The sequence below is a fragment of the Typopeltis vanoorti genome, chromosome 23 (genome assembly GCF_054136105.1).
Source record: "Typopeltis vanoorti isolate ZY-2024b chromosome 23, IOZ_Tvanoo_1.0, whole genome shotgun sequence".
Taxonomy (NCBI): Eukaryota; Metazoa; Arthropoda; class Arachnida; order Uropygi; family Thelyphonidae; genus Typopeltis; species Typopeltis vanoorti.
Window position 1 is genome coordinate 56952963 of NC_143571.1, and position 18254 is coordinate 56971216.

Genomic DNA, 18254 nt, shown 5'->3' on the forward strand with positions numbered 1-18254 from the left:
GTCTAGCTATTCACTAAGGAGACCTCAAAAAAGGTTGAAACCGGTCTGGGTAGTGACCCCACCCATAATGTATTGCAGTATACATCTCTTAGTGAGATGTGCTTTATATTATGGAAAATACTAAGAATAGTGATCAGAGCTTTATCCACCTTTACTATGAGTTGCCCTGGTGTTGCACCACCTTTAGACTTGAACTACGTTCAGGCGCAAACTTAATTGTTTGCTTACTTGGGATTAGGAGTAAAATAACTAAGTTTATAAAATTACTTGATAACCCTAATACACATTACCCAAGGTAAAAAATCTTATTTATATATTTATGTTCTTTAACTGTGTGGGCCTTTATTCTCTTTAGGAGATAATTTATTTGAAATGAAAAATTGTATATAGCACTTGGAAAACATAACATTTTACACTAATATTATTTGTAAATAAATAGATTAATTTTGAATTTCCTTTGTCTCTCACTCAATCTCTTAATTTATCATAATAACAATATCGTGGGTACGAATCTGTGGTATTAATCAACTATTTCTCTTTGATGTTGAAAGTTTAGTTTTCACTTGGTTAGAGTATAATAAATTTAGTTTAATCCTTTATCCAAGTGTGAGCAAACAAAGTTTGCACCTGAAAGTATCTTCAGAACTGGGGTAAGGTGGTACAACACCAGGGAACTCCTTGCAAAAGTGGAGCAAGCTACCAACAGTCCTATCTCAGTATCTTCCATAATGCAAAACACATCTCCTTGTGGATATGTCTAATGTTATGCATTAAGGGAAGGGCCACAACCCAGACTAGTTTTGACCTTTATTGAGGTCTCTTCAGTGGGAGCCAAGCCCAAGTGGAGATACCAGGCAGAAGCATTAGCAGGTCATCTCTACCTTTAGGAGTTGCCAAATGGTGTGCCACCCTTTTTTAATAAATTACTCTGGATTTAGAGAAAGATGTTGAAAGTTTATTTTTCACTTGGTTAGAGTATAATAAATTTAGTTTAATCCTTTATCCAAGTGTGAGCAAACAAAGTTTGCGCCTGAAAGTATCTTCAGGACTGGGGTGGAGCAAGCTAGTTGCTCCACCCTAGTCCTGAAGATACTTTCAGGCGCAAACTTTGTTTGCTCACACTTGGATAAAGGATTAAACTAAATTTATTATTATTTCTCTTTGAGGAGGTAGCAGGATTTTTTCTCCTGAAAACTCAGGTTTTACATCCTGCATACAGACAAATCAGCCCTTCCGAACACACGCAATTTACAGACAAAAAATACTAGTTGTGGTGGAGGACGGTAGATGGCGTTGATGGATATGATTGGTAGGTGGGGACAGTTGTATAGTAGGTGTCCTCCCACGATGAGTCTTCGGACTCCTTGGAGGTGTCACGAATAATAATAATAATAATAAAATAGCTGGTTCTTAAAAAGAAAGTGGGAACACACACTAATAAAACAATTTGGTCTCTCACACACCATACTTTCCAAAAATAAAGATGACTCTCTCACTGTTTAACTCCAATTTTATTTTTGTAGCTGTGACAAAGGTAGCTTACCTTCCACTACAAGCGAAGGTGAAGCTCACTTGCACGCCTTCTTTTATCTCTCGTCAAACATATCAGAAAAATTCTTAATATTTTGGATACCAATAAATCTCCTGATCCAGAAGGGTCACACTCCCACTTTGCTCAAAGTCTGCACTCATGAATGCCTAACATCTGATCAAGAGCACTGATGCAAGGTTGCCCCCCCTCCTCAAAAAAAAAAGGTAGAAGGGAAGAAATAAGTCAGTTATCAAACTATCATCTCACCACCCTCACTTTAGTCCTCCTGAAAATAATGGAGAAGCTCATCAACAGCCAATTAATTAATTTAGTGATCACCAATATGAACACACTGTCCTACAGTGGATATTCCAGCTATATAGGTATAACTCTTGACACAACTGCAACATTTGATTGCAGCTGTCACAAAGGTTGCCATATCAATCTATCATTTTAAGGTCTGTCCTCTGTTCTTTGTAAATGGGTTGCCAGTTTCCTATCATCAGATTTCCTTATCAGTGCAACGATATCCCAGCATTAATAAATGCTAAAGGATACTGTACTTTGCCTGCATCTTACCCCCTATATATTATTGACTTGCTTTCACGAATTTCAAATAGCAACCATAGTACTGCTGATAACAGTATGTTCCTTTATTTAATAGATCTTACACAGTTTAAATTATTCATAATCAAAGTCATTCAAACTAATGTCTTAAACATTGATTTCCTTGCCATTTTCCCTTAGGTAGGCCAACCCAGTAAATCAATGATATCAAAACAAAGACTACTTATTTTTGATAAGAAAGATCTAATTTCCCTTTACTCTCCTAATATTCAGATTTACAGTCAAGATCGTATTTTCTTCTTAGACCCACAGTCTTTTCTGACACAAGCACATCACACCCAAAGCCCCTCCCCCCCAAAAAAACTTTGTTTCCTCTTTTGTTCAAAACACTACTTCTTCTATACAACTCCTAGAAGAAGAAATATCCAGAAGAGGATGGTTCATTAATAGATGATCTTCTCTCATAGATTTGCCATCATTTTCTCAAACTCTCCTTCTGATTTATGCCTTTTCTATAGGTACTGCTCCACAAACTAGCTACCATGATCTGAAGCATGCAAAAATTATGAGGTTGCTGATCAACATTCCTAAATTCAGAATCTCTTCCAACCTCTGTTCTTTGGAACAATTTTCCTCACACTATTTTCCCCAAGGACTAAAGACTTCAGCTGTTCAAGAAACATTAACTTTTTCTTTCCTAACTACTTATTCACATGTAGCACATTGTGTTGTAATGAGGGTTATATTTATACTGGTCATATTTGGAAATTATGTAGTATTAGGAGTTGCAAAAGTGACAGGTAGTGGTTTAGACAGAAGAGGACACTCTTTTCAAGGAAGAGGAGGCTACAGATGAAATATGTTCTTGCCAAGAACAGCTGGAAAATAAGTCAACCAAGAAGAAAAATCTGGTTCTGACTGGAGATCTGAATTTTGGCAAAAGTAAAAGGGAGTAAGTGAGATCTTACACAAAATAAAACAGTACTGTGTTCTGGTAGCATCAAAGGTGAGAGTTTAATATTTGCACACATTTCCATGGAATCTCTTAAGTGTCAAAGCCAGATAATCAGAAGGAGACCTCCATATTGCCTTTAAGGAAAGAAGAACCGACTGTAGCTTTTGACTTAATATCCAATCTGTGCTGCCTCCTGCATCCTAATGGGCACCCACTGGGTAATGAACAAATGAAAATGAGCTGACAATTTGGGACTTAGTCAACCAAACTGTAACTACACTGGCTTAAACCAGAAATAAACATGAAGGTACAACATGATGCCTAGGTTCCTGGTGCAAACAATTGAAGGCTGAGGCATTGCCAAGTTAAATACCTCCAATTGTTTGCACCAGGAACCTAGGCAAAACAGTAAAAAGTGAGCAACTGGAACCAACACAGCACCAGAACATCAGAAACTGAAAATAAGCACCATCAACATAAGGGTATCAGCAGAATGGAAATCAGACTGGTAGAAGGAATAGAGAAGTACCAAGTGGACAAAATTGGTGTTACTGAGACAAAAAAAAAAAACTAAAACAGGTGAGATCCTGCTAAATAATAAATATAGTATGTTATAGTCAGGCAATAGTGATCAAGCAGATACATGGACAAATTTCAAATTAGGAAATGGACAATGAAACGTTTTGAGCCTAAAGGTCCTCAAAGAAGGTTTTATTAAGGAAGAAGTGACAGAATTTTTTTTGAATCATTAGAGAAAGAAGCTGGTATAAAGAATAGGGAAAAGTTGATCCTTGTTGGAGATCCAAACAGCAGGGTAGGAAATGAATCCCAGGTATAATATATAAATGTTTTGGAATTTTGAGAAATGGACAAAGCTAATAATAATAATGGTGAGGCCTGGTAGTCATCACTAACATGTTTCAACAGAGATATGCACTTGGAGAGAAGACAAGAAATCAGTTACAGGCTATGTTACTGTTGATATCTTTACACTGCTTTAGGATACAAGAGTATGTAGGAGATTTGAAACGGGAAGTGATCATAAGAATTATAGACTGAATTATACAAAACTATTTAAGAAAAAAATGAAAGAGTTTGAAAACAAAAGCCAAACATTGCAGCCTCAGTGGCAAAATGAAGAAAATTGACTGATTCAGCTAAGAAGGCACATGGTGAAGTTGTTTGTAAGGATAGAAAAATCAGAACTTTACGATGGACAAAAGAGATTAAAGAGGCAGTTGTGCAAAAGAAGAAAACATATTCCTAGCAAGTAAGTTAACAAATGCCATGAAAGGAATAGAGTAAAATGTAAAAGAGATGATATGTGTAAAAGTAGCTAAACAAAAGTCATGGGAAGATGAGTAAGAATATGAAAGACAAATATCATGAAGTAGCAAAATATTCTGGAGATTATTGAAGCAGCTTAGAAATGGAGGAAAAAATGGAAAAGATTTCAGAGAAGATTAAGAATGAAAATAAAGACATTTCAGATGTCTGGAGTAATTACTTTGAAAGATTATTAAATGAAACAAGATGTCACCAAACAGAGGTAGAAAATATTTAAGTAGAATGCAATCAGGAAAAGATATCAATACTTGAGGTAGAAAGACCATCAAAAATAGGAAAAGGGAAGCTGAAGTATCATATTTGACCAGTAATGCTCACATATGGAGATAAAAGTTTTACATGACTATACTGCACAATTCAGAAGGCCTGGTGAGGTCAAATTTTGGATAAATAGTGTAGAGCTCTCATAATCCCCATTTATAAAAAAAAAGGAAATAACACTGAAGCTTGTTACCAGGTATACTTACATAGATGTTAACTGAAACACTTAGCAGAGAAATTCCTTAATTCTCACATTTAGTGTTATTTCCTTTTTTTATAAATGGGGATTATGAGAGCTCTACACTATTTATCCAAAATTCAGGCCAAATAGGGACTACCAGATCACATTTTCACTTTACAACATATAGTTGAGAAACTGTAGGAATATAACAGGGATCTTGTACAACGTGCAAGAGAAATGTTTTACAAACTGTTAAATTTATACAAGGTAAAACAAATATCATATACAGCATTACATTTAAGTTGTAGGTCAGCAGCTAGAACTGAAGGAATACAGGAAGATGGTTTGATTTAAAATCAGGTGCACACAAGGGTGCATACTACTTCAAATTTTATTCATCATTTATATGGTGGATCACATTATGAAAGAAAGTAGCATTAAAACCCGAACAAATCCAGAGCAAATCTTTGGGATTCTTTAACTAAACTGAATAACAGCTGTAACAAATTTGGTATGAAGACATGTTTCTGCCTATGAAAACAAGCAGAAACATGGAAAATTTCAACTGCATCCTGAACAGAGAACCTATAGAATAATTAAAACATGTCAAGTGATAACTAACACAGGGTTCAATAGGTCATGATAATATAGATAGTTAAACCAACTAGTTTCGCAACACATGCTAGTGGCTTCTTATTCTGGGTTAGAAGAACAAAAAAATACAATAAAAAAAAAAGTAAACATGAACCATTACATAATTAAAACTGAATATGTAGGAACTGTTACACAAGAGTAAAAAAAAGAAGAAGGAACAACCCATTGCTGTTCCTTCTTTTTGTAGGTAGAAAGTGTTTTGCTACACAAAATAGCCAGAACGCAGTACATGAGGTAAGAGCGCCGTGATATTGGGAGGGAATTTGTCCTGTAAAAGACGGATTGTGTCATTGATTAGGACATTTGTGAAGAGGACAGAAACGTCAGAAGTGACTAATAAATCATCTGCTTCCAGTGTGATGTCTTTGATTTTTTTTATAAATTGTTGTGTGTTTTTAATATAGGAGGGGGAATGACCTACCACATCCTTGAGTGTTGATGCTAATTTCTTGGCTAGGTGATAATTGGCACTGTCTATACCTTCAACTATCGGCTGGAGTGGTGTGTTTTGTTTGTGAATCTTTGGTAGACCGTAAATTCTCAGGGAGAGAGTGTAGTGCGGAATTAATTTTTGAATGGTATCTTCAGGCCATGTGGAGATGAATTTAAGTAGCTTCTCCATTTTCTTTTTTATTCCATTGTTAGGGTCATAGTTAACTAGTCGATAGGTGCTGTTATCCGAGACTATTCATTTCTTCCAAATAAGTAGTTTGATTTAAATTTAAGTTCTGAATTTTCAAGCTGTTTGAACCCAGATATTTGGAATATCCTTGAGAGAATTACGGACAACTCGGCAAATCATATCAAGGAAACAAAAAAGGCAAAACTCATATCCAAATTTCTTTGACTTAAAGATTGACAAAATTCGAAAAACTAAAGGACGTATTTGAATTCTTCTGCAGTAAACGATAACAGCCAACCACAAGCCAGTAATAACAACAACCAACCAGAAGCAAGGGTCAAGAGGAGCCACCAACTGCCTTCAGCGAACAGTCAGGTAGTCAACCAGTCGAACCAAACCCTGAACAATGATGAGCTCACGGTACTCAGCAAAGGTTTAAACTTTGCTGTGGCACCCAGAACAATTAACAAACTTGATTTTATTTACCATATAGAAAGAAACATAAGATTTATCCCTACCACCATAGCAGATAAAGTATGTTTGGAAACATCTAACATTTTAAATTTAAATTATACTAAAACAATAACTAGCAACCTAATAAAATCGGAATTGACAGTGGTCAAATCACTAAAATTAAATCCGGACATTGTAATTACTAGAGCCGATAAAGGGAGTGCCACAGTTATTCTAAATCAAACTGCTTATTTGAAAGAAATGAATCTAATAGTCTCAGACAACAGCACCTATCAACTAGTTAACTATGACCCACCCAATTGAATAAAAAAGAAAATGGAGAAGCTACTTAAATCCATCACGAAATGGCCCAAAGATACCGTTAAAAAATTAATTCCACACTATGCTCGTTCCCCGAGAATTTATGGTCTACCAAAGATTTACAAACAAAACACACTACTCCGCCGACAGTCACAATTATCACCTAACCAAGAAATTAGCATCAACACTCATTGGTAAGTCATTTCCCCCTCCTATAACAAAAACACACAACACTTTGTAAACAAAGTCAAAGACATCTCACTGGAAACAGATGATTTATTAGTCACTTTTGACGTCTCTGCCCTCTTCACAAATGTCCCAATCAATGACACAATCCTTCTTTTACAGGAAAAATTTCCTCCTGATATCATGGCGCTCTTAGCACACGTACTACATTCTGGCTTTGTGTGGCAAAACACTTTCTACCTACAAAAAGAAGGAACAGCCATGGGGCTCACCATTATCCCCGCCCATTGCTAACTTTTACATGGAACATTTTGAGCAATGTGCTCTAGATTCCTCTCCTTGAAAACCTGAAGTCTGGCTTAGATACGTTGACGAGGTTTTCACTATCTGGCTTCATGGCTGCCAGACACTTTCCTCAGCCACCTAAACAAACAACACAAACACATACAATTCACAATTGACATTGAAAAGCAGAACACACCCACCCACCCATTTCTAGATATACTTGTCCCTGTTGGACAAGTGTATCTAGAAATCATCACAAACTGGCCAATATATTCACAAAAACTCCTACCGCCACCCAATGTAAAAACTAGGGGTTGTTAACACACTAAAAAATAGGGCTTTGAATATTTGCTCCAATGAACAAGGATTTAAAGATGAATTAAAAGTTATCAGCAATACCTTACTAAAAATGGTTATTAAAACCAAAATACTATCAACAAAATTCTGTACAAGACTTTACTTATAAACAAAAATAAACAAGACTATAATATAAAACATGACTAAACCTTCTGTGTTACAGTTTTATTTATAAACAGTTATAAATAAAACTGTAACCATTCTTACATTTAAAAGGATATCAGACAAAATAAACAGAATACTACAAAATACAACCTTAAAGCCACCTTTAAACCTCCTGCAAAATTAAAGAACTTACTCAACACATCCAAGGATCCACTCCCTCCACTGGCCCACCCTGGGGGTATAACGTATTCAATGCACCGTAATTTGCCCTATATAGGGAAAACAGGACACACAATTCCTATCAGAAAAAAGGGAACATAACACATTAAATATAATAACTATGGTCAAGCTGGTCTTTCTGATCATGCCCTGAACACTACATAGAATTGACTGGAAAAGTACCTGTTGTCTACATCACACCGAAACATGGTACGAATGTAAATTTAAGGAGACCTGTGAGATGCTTATCAATCATAAGATGGTCTAAAAATCCCAAACATATGGAAGGCACATATTCTACCCGCTTAATCTTTCTCCCTAAGAGTTAATTTTAAATAGAACCATAGGCAATCCAGGATCCTAAATCTAATATAACAATTGTTATGTTAAATTAGGACATCATTTACACTGTAACAAAACTATCTATATGAAAAAATGTTTTCCTGATGTTGTCTTAAATAGAATATAGCTATGATGTAGTTAATTTATTTTATTTCATTTATTTATTGTCATTTTAATTTATTTTCAATAGAGGTCAGGCCACTAGAATAACCGTTGATCAAATCATTGTCTCTTCAGTATACTATGTGAAATGTAATTTAGCTTGTTTCTGTATATATATGTGTATACTCCAGATGACCTTAATATGAAGGTTGAAACATCGGGAAATTAAAATAATTATTTATAACACGGTTGTAGAGGTTATCATTTGTCACATTCGTTTTTTGGTAAAAAAATCTGCTTACTCATTATAAAACATTTCATGTATTTAGGCACAATTTTTAGTGAAGGAGGCAAAAATTAAATATAGAAATAAATAACAGAATTAGCAAAGTTGGTATGGTGTAGAGTCAACTGAATACATTTATATGAAATAACAGAATTAGCAAAGTTGGTATGGTCCAGAGTCAACTGAATACATTTATATGAAATGACAGAATTAGCAAAGTTGGTATGGTCCAGAGTCAACTGAATACATTTATATAAAATAACAGAGAAATTAGTCAAACAATGAATTAGATGTATACAAGACACTGTTCAAATCAATTTGAACTTATGGATCTAAGAACTGTTTTAGAAATAAAGCATTTGATCACAGACTGGAGACAAGAGTTCTGGAAAAAATCAGAGAGGTGATCAGGTGGATTTAATGGCAGAATCACACTAAAAATGAAGATATTAAAAAGGAACTTGACATTGTTAGCATTCAGGAATGTGTAAGCAGAGCTAATGTAAGGTGGTATGATCCACTTAAACAGAATGGAAGAGGAAAGGTTAGCCAAACAGGTGTCTGATGCCAGGTTTTGTAGGAAGGAGATCCAGAGTAAGACCAAGGTCTAATTGGACTGATGTATTATCTGACAACAATGGAGTGAGGATTAGTGGTAGATTTATCTGGAGGAAAATTAGTAATGCTGTAAACTTAACTATGTGGTACTGTCATAATTCTGTACACCATTGGTACTCAAACTGTGGGACGCAACCTCCAAGGGGGGGCATGAATAGCTTGAAAGAGGGTGCAGCATACTTTCCTACAGATAAAAATTAAAACTGCCCCTAAATCAGTTTTAAAAATAACAACAAATAAAAATACAGAAAACTTAACTTTTGATGATACAGGTTTTAATTATCATGAATTTCAAAATAACTAATAATTATTTTCTTCACTCACACTTATAAAACGCATGCACCAGAGACAGTGTTGATAGTTCAGCAGCGGCTGCATCCTCTTCCAGGCAGCACTATACATGCGCAACTGAAAGCAGCGACTTAATTACATCTCATTGCCGTTTGTTGGGCCGGGAGGGGGCAGTTTGTCGCCAGAGTCAATGGTGATCAGCAGTTATACCTGTTTGAGATTGTGTTCTTATGTATACAAAGTTTCAGTGCAATTGTGCTGATTTGTTCACCTCTTAAAGTTGACTTGATTATGAACAATTGATCATGAAGCGTTTCCTGAATAATGATAGAAATGAAGATACCAGTGTTCCTTCAACTAGTGGTGGGAAAGAAGCTACTCGGAGTGTGAAAACAAGAAAGTGATGAGAACCATTTATCACTAGGCTTTACGAAAACTGTAATCAATGATGAAGAACGTCCACAATGTGTAATCTGTTTAAGTATTTTAGCTGCAGATAGTATGAAACCTAACAAATTAAAGAGACATCTTAAAACCAAACATCCTGAGTTTACAAATAAACCAAAAGATTTTTTTGTTAGAAAGCTTACTGGCTTGAAGTCCACTCAACAGAACTTTGCTAAAACTACAAATGTGACTTCCAAGGCCCTTTTAGGCTCTTATCAGGTTTCTCATAGAATTGCTAAATGTAAGAAACCACACACAATTGCAGAAACACAGATTTTACCAGCAATGAATGACATGGTATCAACAATGTTGGGTGACTCTTCTGCTCAACAATTGAAAAATATTCCCCTCTCTAATGACACAGTTTGTAGAAGAATTTCAGATATTTCTGATGATTTATGTCAGCAGTTAATTGAGAAGTTGCGTGACAAGCTTTGCACTTCAAGTGGACGAAGCAACTGATATTCATAAAGATGTTCATTTGATTGCGTACATTCGTTTTGTTGATGAGTGTAATATATGAGAGGAATTGCTTTTCTGTGAGCCTATCTTGAAAACAACAACAGCTGAAAGTCTTTTTGACATGATTAATGCTTTCTTTAATGTAAATGATATATCATGGGATAAGTACACTGGTATATGTACAGATGGAGCTCGTTCAATGTGTGGAGTCCGTGCTGGATTACAAGAAAAACTTAAAGCTGTTGCTCCTGAAGCAGTATGGACTCACTGCATGATACATTGGGAGGCTCTGGCAGCTAAAGAACTCAGTCCACCCCTTCATGAAGTGCTGTAGACGATTCTAAAAACTGCCAATATTATCAAGACAAATCCTCTGAAGTCTAGACTTTTTAAAATGCTGTGTGAGGAAACGAGTGCCGAACACACTGCTTTGTTGTTTTTTAGTGATGCTCAATGGCTTTCAAGAAGCAAGGCATTAAAGAGAATGTTTGAGTTGAGACATGAGTTGCTTTGTTTTTTAAATGGGGAAAACCACTCACTGGGAGACAGTTTCAGCAATAAGGATTTTTTTTTATCGAAAATGGCTTACCTCACAGATATATTTGAGAAACTGAATATTCTCAACACTTCAAGGGAATGGGGCAACTGTACTTTCTTGGAATGACAAAGTTAAGGCATTCATAAGAAATTTAAGAGCTCTGGAGACACAGTATGGAAAGTGACAGGCTAGACATGTTCCCTACTCTAGTGTTAATGGTACAAGACACTGATAATCCAGTACTTCCAATGGAGATAAAAAGCTGCCTACTTGATCATCTCATAATGTTGAAAGTTCATTTCGAAAATACACCTGGGCCATCATCTCTGAACGTAAATGAGCAAGAACAACTCATCAATCTCACTAGTGATACTTCACCGAAAAGTAAATTTAAGGAATTGTCTTTGTCAGAGTTCTGGATACATAATGGTAAGGAATTCCCAACTTTGAGCCAAAAAGCATTGAAGATCCTTATTCCTTTCGCAACAACTTATTTATGCGAGAAAGGCTTTTCTGCTTTGGCAGCTATGAAGTCAAAGTATCGTTCAAGACTAAATGTTGCTAAAGAACTTAGAGTGGCCATTTCTGATATTATACCATGTTTTGATAAACTTTGTTCTCAAAAACAGGCCCATCCATCACATTAGACTTTGACATTTAAATGTTTGATTATTTTTATAGAGAAAAATTAAATACTTGTTAGTTAAATATTGTTTCATTTCAATACATATTTTGGTTAATTACAAGTGTTAAAACTAATTTTTATTGTAGGCCTAATATTGTGATACTTTAATTATTTTGTGTCAAAAACTGTTAAATAGTATGTAGACAACACAAAATAAATTGAATAAAACGTCAAACTTAGTATGATTTCTATTTTGATAAATAAAACCAGGGAGGGGGCTGACAGTGTTTTCTCCTTTGTCAGGTGGAGCTCAGAGTAAAAAGTTTGAGAACCACTGCTGTACACCCCTTGAGGATATATATCAGGAAATTAATGATGATGATAGTTCCGATATCCCATCATTGCCCTTGCACAAAATACTAGAAAACAGTAAGAGACTATTGATGTTGTAGAGTATCTGTCTGATATCTCACTGAAAATTCAACTTCCATTAACTGAAAAGGCGCATGTCATTAAGCTACCAATTTATCTTTTTATTTAGCTACTAATTTATCTTTATTCTTCTTTAGTAACATACTACCCAACTTCAGTAAATCAAGCATTTACTGAAATACTTTAAACTATATATAGGATAGACAAGATGAATGTTAATTACTTTTTTCTTTATTTCTAATTTTCTCTTCATAAGTAGTGCTTTAGTACTATGGGTCTGACAACTTTTGTACTTGTGAATACTACAAAAGACACCTTTTAAAATACTTACTGAAGTCTTATTTAATGGTTCTACATAATTTGAAGGGAAAAGACCTATAGAACCATCTAGTTCACCTTTCCACCATGCTGGATCATCTTTACCAAGAACAGTTATTATTTGGCCTTTCTGGAATGATAACTCATCAGGATGTTGAGCAACAAAAGCATATATAGATATTACTTGTTCTGAAAGATAAATCATTAAACTAATTACTATTATGAATTCATATGAGTATGTTATTATTTAGGAAATAATCAAAAACTTACAAAATGTAATTCAACTGAGGATGAGGATGTAAGTCAACTGTTGTACTCATGCATAAACAATAGAAACCTATGACACCAAATGTTTTCTTATAAATCATGTCATTTTTAAATGTTTACCATAATAATTTGAATCTAGCACAGTTTTAAATTGTTATAAAAATATGATAAATGCAAAAATAATAATAACTGAATCCATTCTTTCATGCTTAGACGGTGATCAAAATGCATTATGGAAAATAATGGAGACAACTACCATGTTAGAGCAAAACTTTAGTTTAATATAAACCAAAATGAACACTCGAAGTTTAGACCTTCATATCAAGGTCATCATCTGGAGCATACACATATATACAGAGAAACAATCTGCACTACAATCTATATGATTTGCTAACGTTACTGACCAACCATTACAACAATTATTGGCCTGACCCCTGGTGAAGTTTAAAAAAAAAAAAAAAATTAAAAAAAGCTAGAGTCCTATTATTATCTATTAGGTTACGAAATTAAGTCGGAATGGAGAGACATGCTTATATATATATATATATAAAAATAAATAAATTAATTAATTAAAAAAAATAAATAACAAAAAACTGTGATTATACATATACATTTCAACAAATTGCTATGGAATAGTTTCCAATATAAGCTGAAAATTACTTAAAGTCCTAAAGTATGCCAGATACTAAGTAGGCTGAATATGTGCTATCCAAATTCTTGGAATTTTTATGCCACCATTATTGTTGAGATCATCATCAAATTCCTGCCATGTACCATAAAGGGGTGTACAGGAAATGATAGTACTATATGAAAAATTTACATCATTACTAACTCCAATTTTCCTCCAAATAAGCCTGTTACTTGTCAAGACTCCAACATTATCAGATCTTACATTTCTATTGTCTTAGGCACTTTTTACCATATCAATCCACCTATATCTTGGTCTGCCATTGGGTCTTTTTTCTGCCAACCTGGCAGAGAACACTTGTTTTGCTAATCTTTCCTCTCCCATTCTGTTTAAGTGACCATATCACCTGAGATTAGCTCTGATAACGCATTCCTGGATGCTGACAATGTCAAGTTCTTTCCTAATACCTCATTTTTAATATGATATTGTCATTGATGCCATCTGTTCATGCCTATAACCTTTCTCAGGACTCTCATACCTGCGGTCTCTAGTCTTTGGTCAAGTGTGTTACTTCTGACCCAGCTCTCAGATCCATAAGTTAAAACTGGTTTGAACACTGTCATGTATACAGCTAATTTAGTGTTCCGACTAATTTCTCTCTCATTCCATATGAATTTATCCAATTGACTTCCCACCATACCAGCTTTGTTGATTCTGTTGTCTATTTCCATATATAATTTACCATCTTCACTAAAAATTGTGGTTAAGTAGCTGAAATGTTTGACTTGTTCTATAAGTTCACCATCCAGGTTACAGTTGATGTTTTCAATGCGTCTGCTTATTTTCATTGTCTTATGATTGCTGACCTTCATAACATATCTATTACAACAGTTATTCAATTTAATCAGGGAATCTTGCAGACTTATAGCGGATTTATTTAGAAGTATAACATCGGCCACATAAAGCAAAGAGTTGACATTAACATCTGCAATTTTGATATCAGGTTTAATACCACTTTCCTTCATAATGTGATCCATATAGATAATGAATAACAAAGGGGATAATGCACATCCTTGTCTCACACCTGATTTAACATTAAATCATCTTCCTGTAATTCCTTCAATTCTAACTGCTGACTTACAACTCAAATAAAGACTAAGTATTGCTTATTATAATGTCCCATTAACAAAAGATAACTGTAGTGTATTGAATAACTTCTCTCTTAGCACCTTATCATATGCCAAGATCAACAAAACGTAAATACAGATCTTTGTTATATTCCCATGATTTCTCAACTATTTGTTATACAGTGAAGATCTGATCCTGACAGCCTCTATTTGGCCTGAATCCAGCTTGTTCTTCACCAAGCTTTTCTTCCACAATTCTTCTCAACTGTTTTTCAAGTATACTTGCATCAATTTTACCAGGAACACTCAGTAGGGATATACCTCTGTAATTCTCACATTCAGTTTTATTTCTCTTTTTATATATGGGTACTATGAGAGCTCTACTCCAATCATCAGGAATTCATCCCTCTGTCAAGGCCTTCTGAACTATGCAGTGCAGCCAATGAAGGACTTTTATACCTCCATACATGAGCATTTCTGGTCGAACATCATCTATTCCTGGAGCCTTTCCACATTTCAAGCGTTTGATGGCTTTTTCTACTTAAAGTATGGATATGTATTCCTGACTGTATGCCTGTTGAGTGTTTTTTACCACTTTTCTATCACTGCTTGTTTCATTTAGCAATTTTTCGAAGTAATTACTCCATATTCATCATGAAGGTTATTTTCTTGATCATAAATTAGTAAATAATAATATTTGGTTTACCGATCAAGCTTTGATCAATTTTATTAACTGAACCAACTAGTTTCGCCACACTTATCTGTTGGCATCTTCAGGGCACTTACATATAGGTTTAAACAATCTCACAATTATGCATAACTGCAAAACTGACAAGAATAACTGTAAAAAACTGACTAGAATAATTACAAATAAAATAGTATCGAATGTGAGTGAAACACGTATTGCGTGTACAAGATCAGCTAGCTGTTGCTGAGGAACTTTCTGTAGTTTGTATTTATTAAAGTTCATTTCTTCCGTTTTTAAGGTTCTGATTAGGGTTTTCCATATCTCTTGGAGTATTAGGCTTTGATTTCTGTTAAGGTTGACAGTAGAACGGGCGACTGTGGCTGCTGCTTTGAAAATTCTTGAATGGTAATCTTCCTCTATGTAAGGGGAACAGCTTTTGTCCCACTCGATGACATGGTTAGTTTTAGAGAAATGAGACGATAGGCCAGAAATGTCCTGTCTGTTGTTTTTGACATAGTCAACGTGCTCCTTTTGCCTGATTTAGAGGCTTCTCGAAGTCTGTCCGATGTAACTAGAGCCACATGAGCATGGAATATTATAAACTCCAGCATATTTATAGAAAGGATGGTTGTCTTTTGGAGATCTTAGTAGTTTATGAATAGATTCTATTGGTTTAAATGTTACTCTTATTTTGTGTTGTTTGAGGAGATTGGCGAGCTTGTTGGAGATGCCACTTACAAACGGAATTGCAATTGTTTTTATATATTGAATATCTTCTTGTTCTCTTTGTGGTGGTTCAGAGAAAAGGACTTTATTGACTAGTCTTCTTGGATAGCCGTTCAAGTACAGATTGTTGGAAATAAATTTTAACTCATCTTGGAGGGTCATGTTGTCCGTTGTGATGCGAATCACTCTTTTCTTTAACATGTGTACAATGCTGAGTTTATTTGAGATGTGATGAGAGGAGTTGAAATGTAGGTAGCGACCTGTATTGGTCGGTTTTCTGTACACCGATAGATTTATACTGCCATCAATTTGTTTTTTGATTAAGATGTCTAAAAACAGAAGTTGTTTTTCTTTTTCAAGTTCCAGAGTGAATTTAATAGAATGATGGAAGGCATTGATCTTTTTCAGAAAATCATATATCTCATATTAAATTTAGTTTAATCCTTTATCCAAGTGTGTGCAAACAAAGTTTGCACCTGAAAGTGTCTTCAGGACTGGGGTAAAGTGGTACAACACCGGGCGACTCCTTGCAAAGGTGGGACAAGCTACCAACACTCCTATCTCAGTATCTCCCATAATGCAAAACACATCTCCTTGCGGATATGTATAATGTTATGTATTTATGGGGAGGGGGGCACTACCCAGACTAGTTTCGACCTTTATTGAGGTCTCTTCAGTGGAGATACCAAGGCAGAAGCATTAGCAAGGTCATCTCCTCCTATAGGAGGTGCCAAACGGTGTGCCACCTTTTTATTAAATTACTCTGGATTTAGAGAAAGATGTTGAAAGTTTATTTTTCACTTGGTTAGACTATATTAAATTTAGTTTAATCCTTTATCCAATGAGAGTTTTTAATGTAACTCTCTGAATTGTGGATGTGTTGCTGTAAGAGTTAAGAGTTTCGAGAGATGTTTTGACAATAAGTAGGTAGGAGAGTTGATTGCATCAACGATTGGGCGTAAAGGGATATCATCTTTGTGCACTTTTGGCACGCCATAGTCTCGGAGTTAAAGGATGCATCAATTTTAGTTTTTTAATCAAGTCTGTTGGCCAGTTAGATAAATTGCGTAGTAATTCATTGGCATTGTTGTGACCTATTCTTCTTATTCTATTCTATTAACTTTCTTATATACTTTATATCCAGCCAAACTGCACCATTTATGTTGTGTCCCGATTTACAATTCTTATTCTATCTAGTAATTTCCTCTTACCTATGTTCTATTATCTACGCACGAGATATGACCAAAATTTTTACTAATACTTAAGTTATTTCTCCCCTCAGTACCCCTAATATTTGTATTTATACTGCGCCTTTTGGGATATTTAGTTTAAGATATTATATATGAAAACAAGGAGAAAGAACTCAAATATGTCTGAAAGTGTAACTATGTTGCAGTCGTGACACTTTATCTCGTTTCTTAACATTAATTTCTCGCGTGATTAGGTTCGTATTTTTCAAGTGGTGCATTGCATCAATTTCAGACAACTCCTTTATCATTGAACAAAGGTTTATTAAATTCCTTAACATGGTACAAAATCTTTTTTTTTTTGTGATTACTCAATTTAATGCTAAACTAAATACTTACAAACTAACATTAGGCTATGATCCTATAATGAATATCACGATCATGCCGCCATAACAATTCAACTCATAAATTCACTTGACATGGACAAATAAGATTAATTCACACTATTTAACTATTCAAACTTAAGTAGATTAATTAAATCATTTACTGCACTAACACATAACTAGTATTATGATCATGCCACCATACACATTCAACACGTAAATTCATTTGACATGGACAAATAAGATTAATTCACACTATTTAACCATTCATACTTAAGTAGATTAACTAAACCTTTTTCTGCACTAACACACAACTATGACATTTTTAACTTTCCAATACATTACAATAGACATGCAAAATTCTCAGGACACTTAATTAATATTCATTAGCAAGCTTACTTTCAATATATTCTGTCAGATACTAAAGTCCTAGTATAAATTTTCCTTGGTCACTTCAACAGTTCCGTATTAGAATAATGATACTTATCACAGACAAATTTTAGTTAACATTAGACATATTTTACAGTACCTTTCTTTCTTGGGTTTTTCATATGGGCCTTTGCCTTCTTCTGATTGAACTATCTTGATATAACCTCACCGATAATCTGCTTCTCCTACGTTCTTTTTGGAATTGAACTAGGCTTACGCTGGCTTAACTTTTCGTAACTCCGAACACTTTTTGAATCATCTATATATCGGCTGTGCAACTTGCCACGTGGACATCGATTTCTTTACTTCTTTCC

General features: G+C 34.7%; 1 protein-coding gene across 6 annotated transcripts in view; it reads right to left on the bottom strand.

Annotated features, from left to right (window-relative positions):
* Positions 1-18254, bottom strand: part of LOC150093872 (intersectin-1-like) — a 510882-nt gene that overhangs the window by 10334 nt on the left and 482294 nt on the right. For all 6 annotated transcript variants that reach the window (XM_090413144.1, XM_090413145.1, XM_090413148.1 and 3 more), the window contains one exon: positions 12519-12694. In XM_090413144.1, the coding sequence (XP_090269270.1) occupies positions 12519-12694 (176 nt within the window). The remainder of the gene's footprint in view (positions 1-12518; positions 12695-18254) is intronic.